General features: G+C 36.6%; 1 protein-coding gene across 5 annotated transcripts in view; it reads right to left on the minus strand.

The window, feature by feature from the left end:
- Positions 1-649: 649 nt before the first annotated feature.
- The window catches only part of PALS1 (protein associated with LIN7 1, MAGUK p55 family member), a 57,231-nt gene continuing 44,229 nt past the window's right edge, over positions 650-13,651 (minus strand). For all 5 annotated transcript variants that reach the window (XM_075426898.1, XM_075426901.1, XM_075426897.1 and 2 more), the window contains 8 exons: positions 11,669-11,746; positions 10,601-10,784; positions 9,433-9,504; positions 8,889-8,960; positions 7,993-8,160; positions 7,047-7,249; positions 5,546-5,656; positions 650-3,768 (listed from right to left, as the gene is read on the minus strand). In XM_075426898.1, coding sequence (XP_075283013.1) covers positions 3,592-3,768; positions 5,546-5,656; positions 7,047-7,249; positions 7,993-8,160; positions 8,889-8,960; positions 9,433-9,504; positions 10,601-10,784; positions 11,669-11,746 — 1,065 coding nt within the window. In that variant the 3' untranslated portion in view covers positions 650-3,591. The remainder of the gene's footprint in view (positions 3,769-5,545; positions 5,657-7,046; positions 7,250-7,992; positions 8,161-8,888; positions 8,961-9,432; positions 9,505-10,600; positions 10,785-11,668; positions 11,747-13,651) is intronic.

Consider the following 13,651-nt stretch of genomic DNA (forward strand, 5'->3'; position numbering starts at 1 on the left):
CAAGGAGAAGTGGCTTGCTCCTGCCACAAACACTGAAACTCAACTATCCAGGTGCATGTTGCTCCAAACCTTCACTGCAACAAGTAAGCTGGTAAGGAAGGCAGGATTGAATGTACCATCGTCCATCCTTGCTGTGATTCTTCATGTCCTAGGCTGATAAGCAGGCTGTCACTAAATGCTGCTCAGTTTGAAGGGCTGTTTTCTTGAAGACATTGGTTTGCAATTGGCAAACCTGAACGCATGCCGTAGCAGTAGTACTAGTACATTGTCACTAGTACTACTAGTCTCTTCAAGGTAATCATCTTGTTTTAAACATGATCCACCACTTAACTGCTGATGCAGGGTAAGTGCAAGTCAATGAATTTCTATTAACACCTTTAAAAACTCATAATTGTATGAAGCACAAGGCCATTTCTTTTCTCTTCTGAAGCTGAAGGCAGCACAGCTGACTAAGTCCATACTCTGTTGTAAGATGCAGGTCCAGCCTGAAAGAGAGAAACTGTACAGCTGAAGACACGTTACCTCTCCCACTGGATGTGTGGTGTCAGAAGGAACAGAGAACATCCTCTAGCACACTGATGGGTCACAGCATCTTTCACACATTCAGCAAAATGGCAGAAAGACATCTCTCAAGATCCACTATAAGAAGTAAAATTGTACAATGATTTATTTTAAATCTAGAAATACTTTACATTTTTACATCAGTGTGCAGTTCATGATGTCTCAAAATACAGAGTGCAGATACATGTATAAAAGTACAATGTGGGGCTAACCACAGGTTTGAGTAAAGTTACCTTAATTAAGGCATTAAGCCCCCCATCTTACATTTTAAAAAGTCACCTAAAATTACATTCAAAAATTCTTTTATGCAATTCAGCTAACATTTAATTAAATCTGGACTGGTAAAACCTTCATTTCGGTCTGATACAGCTCACTACAGAGCCTGTGATAAGGTTGAAGAGTTTCGCCAGTGAAGTTTGCGTATTCTCTTTTACTCTCAAAGGAATTCACACAAATTCTTTGTTAAAGAAGGCAGAGTAACTTCTCACACAAGGTAGTTCCAGGTCCACACTGACAGCAGACGGACAGCCAGGTAAAATTCTCAGCACTGCTCAAGCCTTTCATTTCAGCAGGAGACAAAGCTAACATTGGTTATAAACTGTTACAGCACCTCTCCACATGGATGTCAGCAAGTACTGTGTGCCTTGGGAATTAAGAGTACAGCTGAACTTCACGCAACATTCTGTAAGTCTACATGCAAAAGCTTATTTGTATAAAACCAGCTTCTGTACGCCATTTCAGAAAAACTGGGGAGACAAAAGTCAGATGCATTAATGGCGTGATTTACTGTGACTGACAATGGCTATGAACACTGAATACCTAAGGGGGTTCAGCAACCATCTTGAGCTGATTGAGACTGCAAGAATTTGGACAGTACCTACGTAGCTGAGCAAGGTCACCCTTGCATTTTACTGCTTTCCGCCTTCTTGTCCAACTATGAAAGAGTCAATACCAAAAAGCCTAATACATCTACAATCATCTTTCTTTAAAAAGTATAGAATCGATACAATATTTTGTCATCTATGAAACACTGACTATCCAATATACCTGAACATTGTAGTTGTCAAACTGGATTAAGCTGAGAACGTGCCTGCAATGTGAGGCAAAAAGCCATTATTTTGAATATCCAGCCCTTAGGCCAACAGCTAGAACTTTATCATTTCTAACACTGAACTGAAGTAAAGATATTAAAGTTTCCACGCCCTTTTCTTTCTGAAGGGTCATTACTTATCTCCACTAATTGCTTAATTGCTTCTCAGCCCTAAATACTAATTAAACCAGCAAATAATTTTGCTTTCTAACAAGACAGGAATGGACTCTATACCTCCATTTTTCAATACAAAAAATGCACTGAATGTTAGTTCAGTAACTAGGAAAGTTATCCAACAATTTCTTTATATCTGCTGTATACTTTGAGCTCTCGATTTAACTATGGGTGTGAATTTGTTCCATTAACATTTGAAGAAAGAATATATGCAAGACAGAATGGAAAAAATCAACTCCTTTTTCATCCTTCAACATTAGACAGGAGTGAACTACACATTGACTTAACTCCAGTGTTTTTACCTGTAGGAACAAAGAAACCCTACAGCTAGAATTAAGAGATATTCACAGTCAAGGTTCTTTGTGCTACCCAAACCCAAACCAGCCAAGATACTACTATTCCGTTAGCTTCAGCAACAGAACAGCCCTGCTGCAGATGCACAGCCTTAGTAGTTAAACCTTCACAGCTCAGAATCATTTGAGGATGCAGAGGTGTTCCGATCTGGTTTGCAGAACACTCTAGGATACAGACAGACCTTGCCCTTTGTTCACTTGTTTCAAGTTTTTTGTTTAACAATTACAAATATTCCCCATTCTTATGACTTCTCAGTCAGTTACCAGTGTTTTACACATACTTTCACTGCAGTATTGAGCAAATGCAGGATAATATGTTGGCTAGTGAATTACAACACTCACTTATAACACAGTAGCTACATTCAGCTATTTTAATTCCAGTTAGTTATCCATTAGACCAACAGCCACAAGATGAACCATTTGCAGAGATTAAAAACCCCCACTATCTTACAATGTTCAGCACAGTCTATTTTAGTCAGTATTCTGTTATAAAACATGAAAACTTAAGCTGACTTTTAAGCAGCATGTCTTATAACTATATATTTTTCACAAAAATATAACCTCTGCCTTTCTAAGTATCTCTACAGATCCGTGGAAAACAGCGGCTCCAATCAGTCAATATGTTTTAAAGAAAATTCCATTAAAATATCACATCTAAAAGATCAATATAATATTCATCTTTGATTGGACCTAAAATTAATGTGCAGTCAAATCTGATTTAAAAAGTCTGACTAAAGAGACACAAGGATTGAAATATTTACATTATACACATTTTCCAATCACAGTGCTATTAGAAAATGGAATGTCTGAGAATTAAAATATTAACTCAAGCCTCACAGGGCAGCTCCAAATCAGAGCAGCATCTTCATTCTGTGTAATTTTTGAACAGGAGAGATTTCTCATCAATGTTAATGTCTTTCATGTGTAGATTATTTCTCTGCCCAATGATCTGTAGAATTGCGCTCCTGAACTACCATCATGTCCCACAAAGTCATTAAGTTAAGTGTTAAATAACATTCATATTTATAACTATGTGACAGCATGGACTGTATATACACACACACTCTCTTAAAATCTTTGATTTCATAAGGGTGATTCTAGGTAAAAAAGGTGGATTTATGTATAAAAGTAGTTGCTAGAGAAATCTATCTAAACCTTCAGAATTTAGTACTGACAAGGTCTCCATTTCTAGACCACAGAGAAAGAAAACCGGGACAATCTTTAGATCACTTAAATTGGCTCACAAGCTGATTAGCATATTTTTTTTCAATAATACGCAATTTCACTGGCAAAGGATGCAGCCACCGAGGTCTAGAGCTCACACGCATTTACACTAGAATCGGACAGACCTACACACAACCTCCTTGAAAAGATTACTAGATTGAAGTCCATTTGTCCCTTGGAACTGCGCTCTCATCGTAGCCAGGTAGAGGGTACCCACTGGGGTTCTGTGTCAAGTTTGTTTATTAACCGAAGTAACTCTTGATACGCCTTATCAAGATCAGAATTCACAATTGCTGTATCAAAGTAGTGACCGTTGTTCTGTTCCATCTCCCTCGTCTTCTCTATGATTTCTCTCAGCTCTTCTGGCTGCAATCAAAAACAGAGTTAAGCGTGTGCGTGTGTGCGCGTGCCTCTCCCCCACAATAACAGAGTAGGGAAAGGTAACAACTCGGCTCAGAAAAGTCTTCTAAAGGAATTTTCATGGTATTGCCATCAGCTATGATGAAAAGAAGCTAAAGCTTGAAAGCTAAGGGCACAAGACAATCCCTTCTGATTGGCTGTTAAGTGGCAAACAGTAAATAACTGTCCCAGACTGAAGTAAACGAGGAAGATCTAGCACTGCTTATTTTATGACGTTCATCTTACTGAGGCTCTTAAGTCATGTTTCTGAAAAATAAGTTAGGTTGCTAAGCCTATCCTTCTGAAAAAGACTGGAGATGGCAGAGATTGTGTGAGAGAAAGTTTGAGTGGTGCAGAACAAGACAACATCCCTCTGGAGATGCAGTACTACAAACACCAAACAGCCAGAGGCAACAGCTATCACTCCAAATATTTTCACTAATAAACAGCGATAAGAACCATAGTGAGAGCTATAAATTTAAGTTGATCAAATCACCATAGGATCAGGTAAGTGACATTGCAGAAGAACAGAAAACACGACTTGGGAGCTGGAAGGGAGTATGTCAAAAACAAGAATACTGCAGATGTAGGTAAGTGATGCAAAGGGAGAAGCAGAAATGGCTTGTTTTACTTCAGAATTTTTTTTACACTTGGATTCTAAAAGTCTGTTTGTTTTTCTCTTCTGCAGCTTATTTTTGTATTATATAAAGGAATATTCAGGTATAATTTTTGAGATAATTTTCAAAAGTGACTTCAGGACCTCAAGGTTTTTTTCTAGGCATTACATACACTTAAAAGCAAAGCCACATATAGGCATACATACAAGAAATACCCTTTTCTTTATGAGGGGAAGGGGTTTAACACAGTAGCGCCTACCCAGCTGAAATAAATGCAACTCCAATATGATTAATCAGAAAGAAAACAGGCATAGTTCTACACCAATAACAGTGTATTGATTTTTACTGCATATGGATTCCTTGGCAATAAAAAACCCCAGGACCTATATAAGATGACATATTTATGTAAAATAAAGTTTCATTCATTGCATAACCATGAAGGAGGAAACATTACCATTTGAAGACTACGACATTTGACTCGGGGTGGGGGCACTGCATCTCGTAAGCCAATAATTACCTTTTCTGGGCTTTCAGGCACCCTGGTTTAATCTATGAGTTTCAATTCCATTCTGCAGAACTAACTTCTCTTTTAACTAAATGATCTTGACATGACTCTGGTTGAAACATGAAAAGTGACCCTACAGTATCAAGCATTAAAATAACTTCATCCGAAGAGTTTTGGAATACCTTTTCAAGTAAATGCTTTTCCAAGTGCAGACAAGTTCTTAAAAGAAAAACAATAATAATTTGTTCCCTAGAAATACTCTCAGGTTTACTTGAAGACAAAGATGGGTTTTCCAGTTTTAAAATAAAGGGTCATATTTTTGTACCCAAATGCAGGGACCCCACCTGAGACACTGTGCCCCAGGATTTCCGAATTAGCTGTGGATTCCCTTGCCTCACACCTCTCGCATTCAGTTCGGTGAAAAGTGTCCTGAGCCCCTCCCTTAGTAAGGCCTGCCTACTAACCTGGAGCACACAAATCTCAACTACACCACTCCCCATATATTGTCAGTACCATTACCATCTCCCAGTTCCAAATAAAGAGTATAGGAATTTGTTTACCAAACACATTCCAGATCTGTAAATAAAAATCAGCATGTTTCAGAAGTGTTAAGACATACTACCTTTGGGTTTTTCCCTTCTTTGGCCAATAAAGCACGTAATCTCTCTTGTGAAGGTGGTGCAACAAATATAATATATGGCTTCAAGTCAGAATTACGTAGTGTCTTCAGTGACTGCAGAAATAGGATTTATTAAATATTTATCAGTTCCACACATGAAAATGGCATTTAATAATGCACTATTCACATGCTATAATAAATAATATACTCTTCAAACACAATGACAATTGTACAATATATTAACAGCAGTATAATTAACCATAACAGTATTATCATCACCCCTCAGAGTTCAGTCATCTTTTCCTACAAAATAGGTATTCCATCATTTTTCAGCTTTATGAAACCCACATATTTACTTTTGTTCAACAATATTATTCATAACTAAACTGAAGGAACATATGTTTTAGTATCCAAAAGCAAAAAAAGTCACCTACATTGAAGTAAGTTTCATTACAATGCTAAGGAATGGTATCAGCTGTTAACATTGTAGGGTCTTTTAATACTACAGAGTTTAACCTTTCCTGTTTTGAAGATTAAAATACAAGGTATCAGCTGCACTACTACTGTATGCTTAGGATGTTGGGGTTTTTTTTTGGCAGGTTACATTTATATTAGAGAAACAGTAAATAAGAACCATCAAACTGTAGTTTTTTTTTTCCAAAAGGTTCCTTCTATGTGTCTCGGGACAAACAACTTGTCTCTGAGATAGATTTTTATAACCACAAAATTCAATCAATTTTCAGTATTATGTGTTTTCATCTTATTACATGCTTTGTGACATCCATGAGCTATTCTAGTAAAGTGATCCTAACTGGTGATGGCTAATTATAGCTTCAATACTACCAGACATTACTGATGTATCTGAGTTTTAGGGCTTCTTTTACAGCATCTGTAACAGCAGTAGACCTCATACGTATTATATGTGTTAGAAAATCGGCTGCGTTCCAGGACTCTGCCTCTTCCCATGTTTAACTAAATTTCCAAGTTGAGGTCTATATGCATAGTTTGTCTCTTCTTTCTCCATAATCAAAAGGTCATAGCTAAAGAGCTTTTCAATACGGTTGATGTGATTTACTTTAATCCCGTTGCTTATGGAACTGCATAAACACTCCCAAAATGCAGTGCCCAAGTATAATCATGAACAACTTCTCTCCATCTTCAAAAACCTCAGAGCTCACAGAGTAATCGGAAGACTGAGACACAAATGTTATTTTAATTAATTTTTCAAAGATGGTGAGAACTAACTGAATTAAGTATCGGGAAACCAATGGCTCTATTGCCCTTAGCACAGATAAAGAAGATGCATATATTTCCAAACAAGGAACAAGAAAGTTGTATTCACAACACACTAAATAGTCAGCTGAACACCACTGAAAGAAAACGTGGAATAAGCATTAAAATGGACCTTGAAAACATACTTATTTTATAAAAAGCAAACACAGCTCTCCAGATTTTCACAGTAGCTTCAACAATTAAAACATAACAGGCAACAGCTTTTCCATACCTGGGTATGGAGATTTAAAAGGCATATCTTCCCAGAGTTGATTACTTGCCGCACAGAGTCTATGCTAGTACCATAGAGGTTCTTTTCAAACTCTCCATACTCAATGAACTTCCCTGCAGCCATGTCACTCTCAAATGCTTGTCGAGAAATGAAATGGTAATCCCTGCCAGCTACTTCAGTCTCTCGCCTGCTCCGAGTAGTATCTACAAACAAGAGTGACAAAAAAAGAAATCGAGACAGTGATACACCTTTAGACCTGAAGAGGAGAAACAAATGTTTCTCTTAGGAGAGATACTGCTAACCAAGCAAAAGGCGCATGAAATAACCAAGAAATGCAAGTGTTATTTTGTACAATAAATATCCCTGGACAGATTAAGTTGCCAAAGGCTGAACCTACATTCAGAGGTCTTGTTTATATTATCTAGAGAAAAAAAAAAATAGTCAACTAGGAAAGGAATAGTTTCACCTGTGCAGCTGCATTCTGGATGTGAAAATAGCTATTAGTTGTTTATAACAAGCTATATTGCCAAACTGTTTGTAAACCTGATTTAGGGTACATTAAACATTAAAAATATAAAATTCACTGAAAGGTAAGTGGTTTGGGAAGGCACTAAAGCCACGTAAATTTATATTTATGCAGGATATATAGGTTAATTATTTGACCAATGTACCAGTTTCTTTTTTAAACTTCTGTAATTCACTCCAATTTTATTCAAACTGAAATACATGTGTGTCTTATAATGCCTCTGTAACAGTGTTGGGACACTAGATTTGCATTGACTTCTCAGAGCTACTTTTTTTTCCCCCCACACAAGATGTAACTTTATTTGTCTTTTATCCAAGAGCTGACTATACTCCCAAACTCCTAATTACCATTTTCAACACAAAAGGATCTGTCTGCAGAAAATGTTTCAAATAAGCAATTGTATCTGTCCATCAGACTTACGGGGAACTGCAGAGGCAAAGCGATCAACTTCGTTATTCATAAGTCTCTGCCGCAATTCATTCTGACCACAGTTCTGTGGGCCAATCAGAACAATAGGCCGTTTCCTATTTGCTGGTTGATGATACAGCGACATTTCCTCGTAGGTCAAAATTTCCTCATTGTCATAATCTTGAGAGAGAAACAATAAAATTGTCACAACATACTTTAGTGCTATCTGCATATATTGCCTGTCACGAGGTATCAAGCTTCAGGCAGCTCCTGACTGCCCAGCATCTAACTGTGAGTCACCAGAGCAACAGAACCCCAAAGATCATCACTTGCACACTAAGACGAGCCTTTTTACCCCCCTTTCTGGAGGGAAAAAAAAAAAAAAGTTTTTCCACTTACTACTGACAGAAGTAGTAGCATAAACTTAAACAACTTTCTTGCCAAGAAACAAGTCTCTAGTATAAGAATAGCCCAACAACAAAAATCCTTATCCTATTCCCAAAGTATTTTTGTAAGAATAGAGTCTATATAGCCTACAAACTCTGTGGAGAAAGTTTCCATTCACTTAACTTAATTATGCAGAGCGAGATGATATTACAAAACCGTAATAAATTTGTTCATCATTGTAAAATTATGAGTGCTTTCACGCCAAAAAAGCCATCTGTTTTTTTACTCCTATTATCTGGTCTTTATTAAAGACAATAAACGACCCTCTAAATTCTGCCACCTCTTTTCCATCTTTCACTAAATACTATTACAAATCTTTCTACTGCTCCCAAAGAGAACATCTCATCAGGCAGCATTTCTAACATCATACCCTGAATTTCAGCATTCTTTTCACAAGGCTATTTGTAGAATCTTTTATAGTTGCTTATAAGTGCACACACCGTGCAAAAGATGTTGCTTACCGTCATTTTTATTTGCATTGTATAAAACCTTCTTCCGTTTCTTTTTGTTTTTCTTCGCGCACCACAGTTTTCCTGACAAAAAAAAACCCCGTCACAATCAAATACCCATACAGTAAAAAGCTTCCTATCCCGCCCACTATCTGGACCCTCTGAAGTAGAGAATTTATTCTGCAGTTTTGAAAAGGCATAGTATTCTTCAGTTCATTACAACAATTTGGTGTATTAAGCAACGTTGCATGCCAAGGACTTCAACTGAGTCATAGCAGATAAAATTCTTTAAGAAAGAAGGGGCTTTCCAAATTCCCCTACATCATACTCGTTATATTGCACATAGTTATGAAAAACCCCATGTGATTTATACAATGAAGTGCTAAATTCAGACCTGTATTTACACGAAGAATTTAAAAGAATCTTCCCATGTGTATTACAAGAAATGGAAGAATTTTCTACAACTCTACAATGACAAGGTTCCAGATATCATTAATTAGCACCTCTCTAAGAGGTAGATTCTCTTTTTTTTCTCCTTGGAAGGCATATATCCAACCTGATTTTTCCGGCTCCTTGTCTTCTTCTATGGTTTGCTTCATTGCTTCTCTTTGCTGCTGAAAACTTTTTCCTTAATGCATTTAACAAAATAAAAACGTACAAAAGCAGTTAACATTTAGAAACCATTTCCATACTCTTTTGTAATGACTTAGTCATCTTACTTTGTCCTAAGCTTTTACATCTCTGAAGGTTCTAGTAGAATATGACATATAAAAGAAATTTAAAAAGTAAAACTAAAATTGCTGTGAAGCTTGTTTATTGCTTTGAAAATATATTCATCAAGAAAGACTTGCAGAGCATTCGTATTATTCTGGACAGTTTTTACCTGGAAAATTGAAACTACTGCAAAGACTGCATTTCCCCACTATGATGACACGGTTTTCTAATTATTTTTGTATGTTAAATGTATTCTATTTATACTAAATCTTTTTAACTTCAGCTTGAAAAAGATTAGCCCACATTTAAATCAGCGTTCCTCTCAACTTGCTCAAATGTCATAAAATAACAGTGTGATATTCTATGGAATTTGAAAAGTCTTTTTGTTCACTGTTTAACACATCAGCAGATCTTTAATGCAGAGTGCAGTACATACTTCAATACAAAAATTATACACCGATTTCAATGTCTGAAAACCCTATTAATCAAAGGCTCCTAGTTAGAAAAACAGTTAGGAAGGAAGCACGGCTGTTAGCAAAGACCTTCAGTTACTTGTAAGTGAAAACATGCAGAAGAGTTACCACGAAAAAGATATATTTTTCAAACAGACTACATGGTATTGTAAGAAACCTAAACACTGCGCTCATCTCCAGAGAACAAGCAGGCTGAAGTCCCGTGTTTCTGCCACAGCCAGCAGAGGGAACTCTGAATCCACAGAGTCCCCAAGGTAGAGGAATAAAAGAAGAGAGTAGCTCTGGAAAGGTGAACTGCAGTGGAAGCGGTGGCTTTACTCTGCATTTAACATCTATACATGGATATATCGCTGAAAGGTTAAACTCTTAAATAAGTGAATTACATAACCAACAGTGAGCTCTGTTGCAAAAGGTTCAAAGTCACAGATGTTTAAGGCAATGGATGTTTAAGGGTGTATGAGTCTTTGAAAACCAGAATATCACCCCTACAGCTATGGGAACAACCGGCTGTCAAGCTTTTTCTAGAGCTTTACTTACCAGGGATAAGGCCTGCCAATGGCTGATTATCTTCATCTCCATCTCTGTAAGCCTGCCACCAGTTTGGATCTTCTTGGCTGATCACATGGAGTATATCCCCTTTTTGAAAAGACAGGCCTAACTCTCGGCAGGGTACGTAAGGGTCATCAGAAGGATCGTAGTCAAAATGTGCCTTCACGTGTATCTGTGGAAAGTCAAACGTAAAAAGCAGAAGAAAAAAACCTGTGACTTCCAAAGAATTACACCCCATCTTCCTGTCACTGCAGTGGAGCCCTGTTATATAAAAACTCCCAGATTCTCTAAAATAGAAACTTTATCTGGGGCGTACAGGAGATACTGGAATGGAATCATTACCCAGGTCAGCAATGCAAAAGACAGGGTTGTGGTAAGCTGGAGGTAAAGACTTGAATTTAACTCTTGTTAACTCTAAAGTCTATGCAATTTCCTCACCATTTTAGGAAGCAAAAACCACTGAGCTACTGAGTTAAGTTCTTTGCATTCAAACAGAGTAGCAGGGATATTCTAGTTTGTTTTAAATACCTAATAAATACACAGGCTGAAACCCATTTGCTGGGCTTAGATCAAGTTTCATGTGTAAAATATTTTACTTTGTCACCAACCATTAACATTTTTTGTCTGGCTGTGATATGAAGTGGTGTATTCCTTCTTAAAACTGTTAAAGCTGTCTCAAGAAAGGTATGTTAGCTAAAGCATATCTGCAAGTTCCATCAATCCAATTTATTTTTTTATATATATACTGTTATATATAAAAAAATAGAGAAATTGAGAATTTCAAAACAGAATTTCAGAAGCACAGGCAGTTCTACTTTTATAACTCCTTACTATTTTAGAAACTGAGTTAAAATCATACTAAGAGTTTCAGTGGAACACCATCCATCATTTCAACAGTTAATTCAGGTGTTAGTCTGGTAACAATTAAAGCAATTTAAATGATTAAGTTTTGGTTTTCTTCCACAATGTAAATAACCTACAGAAAAACTTTAAACTTGTTACTAGAAAAACAAGGTATGTATCACCAAGCTCAAGAACTTATGTAGAGCTACTTACAACTGTCTCCTTTGCAGGAGGTGGCTTGCTTTGCTGACTGGGAATCAATACAAAGGTCAGAGTCCCATGCATGTCAGCCTGAAACAAAAAATAGACTCTTCACATACAGAATCAAATACGGCTTATGGTTAAGAATTTTAATAAATAACATATTTTAGAAAATGCTTCAAGAACTCCCATAAAAGGCAGTTCCTAACAGCACATCATCTACCCCTTAATGGGTTTAAAAGATATAGTAGAGATACAGATGCAGTGATTCACTGACAGGCTAGAAAGCCCAATGTTGATGTTCAGATTTTAAAGCCTAGCATTCTTGATTATACATAAACTATTTCTATTTGAAATGGAGCAGCTGCAATTCTGTCAGGAAGAGACTTAGGAGAAATGGAGAATAATACTTTCTTGTTCTGTTCAGAAATACCAACAAGTGGATCTATGCTGGTAAGAAAAAAATGTATAAAATACTATTATTTTTCTAAAATTGCTTAAGTGGAACAGTGTTTTCAGATCTACACATTTCTACTATGATTTTATCCTGTTAATATTAAAGCATACAAAACGCTGTTTAAAAATGTAACTAACACTCGAATCTTGCATCTATAAAGTACTTAATATCAATATTGCAATCACCCCTACTAAGAAAGTAGAACACAATAAATGTCCTGGCTTTAAATAATTCTTATTTGTTTGCATACTCCTGTATGCAGAGGGTGTTTGCACAGTTAACGAATATATAGGTAAAATGCAAGTGCCAACCCGAGACAAGGCCTACATGTGTCTCTATACATCATTCCATGAACTGACACACAACAATTTATGTTGAATAAAACCAAACTGTATGCATGTATCTCAAAAAATTCAGACCTAAGGCTTAAAGAAAGTAAACATAACCAAGCATAACATGATTAGGCTGCAGGAAAGTCCACGACTGTCAGTCAGCATGCACAGTTCCACGAGGAATGCACAGAATTTCACAGTGATTGTGTGAACAGTCTTTAGACGTCTAAAGTCATCTGCAGTTTATTATCATTTGTGTAGCAAATGGTGAGGCAAAACTAAGAAGGAAAGTTATTTCCTTCTCCTGTGCTTGTTTTAAGTATTTTTTGGTGACTGAAGCAATTTAAAACTTCACTTCCACATTACAAAATACAAAAGAAAATATATGAAGAAAAGTATTATTTTATATTGACGATTTAAAAAATATATTTAAAAAAGTAACTTTATATGTTTATGAAACATATAAAAAAAGTATATGAAAAAAGTAATTTTCAGCAAGGAATTTGCTCTTTTATTAACGTATTGTGGTTTTAAATAGTTTATTCTGTAACTCTAGGTTGCAGGAGCTGCTCAAGAGCAGAACAAGCTCTCTACAGAGAACTGAAGTGCCAGAATTGAATTATCCATCACACATCTACAAAACACTCTTTTCAGAAGCATAGGACTTAGCTATATACGGCTTTTTTAAAAAAAAAAACCAGGTATCAACGGAGACAATTACAGAGCATGAAGAATCTCAGACACCTCTGATCCAAAAAACACAGATTGAATGCTTTTCAAATAACTCGAAGAATCTTTTAAAATGGCTTTAAATTCCCTGCCAAGCCCCACACATTTCTGCCTCCACTGCCCTCCACTTGATCTCACTGCATGCATTAGCTGAAAAATTTTAGCAACAAATTTCAGAAAAAAAATCCAACTAAAGGTGGAAATTGTTCATTAAAAACTACAGTCTTACTGTAGCATCTATGGATATTGCTGCCTATTCTTCCTACAATAATGCAACCTCCAGCAGAACCCAGGTCTTTGTCCTGATGTAGATTTAGTCTAAAACCAGCCTAAGACACACCATCATATGGGCTGCTATGAAGAAAATTAACTTCTTCCCAGGCAGACACCACCACAATCACACGGCCACACATTTATTAATTGCAGACTCAACCAAAGATGGAAAATCACAGCTTTTCAGAGCTAAACAGAGGTTTT

This window comes from Opisthocomus hoazin, chromosome 7 (genome assembly GCF_030867145.1).
Source record: "Opisthocomus hoazin isolate bOpiHoa1 chromosome 7, bOpiHoa1.hap1, whole genome shotgun sequence".
In the NCBI taxonomy this organism is placed as follows: domain Eukaryota; kingdom Metazoa; phylum Chordata; class Aves; order Opisthocomiformes; family Opisthocomidae; genus Opisthocomus; species Opisthocomus hoazin.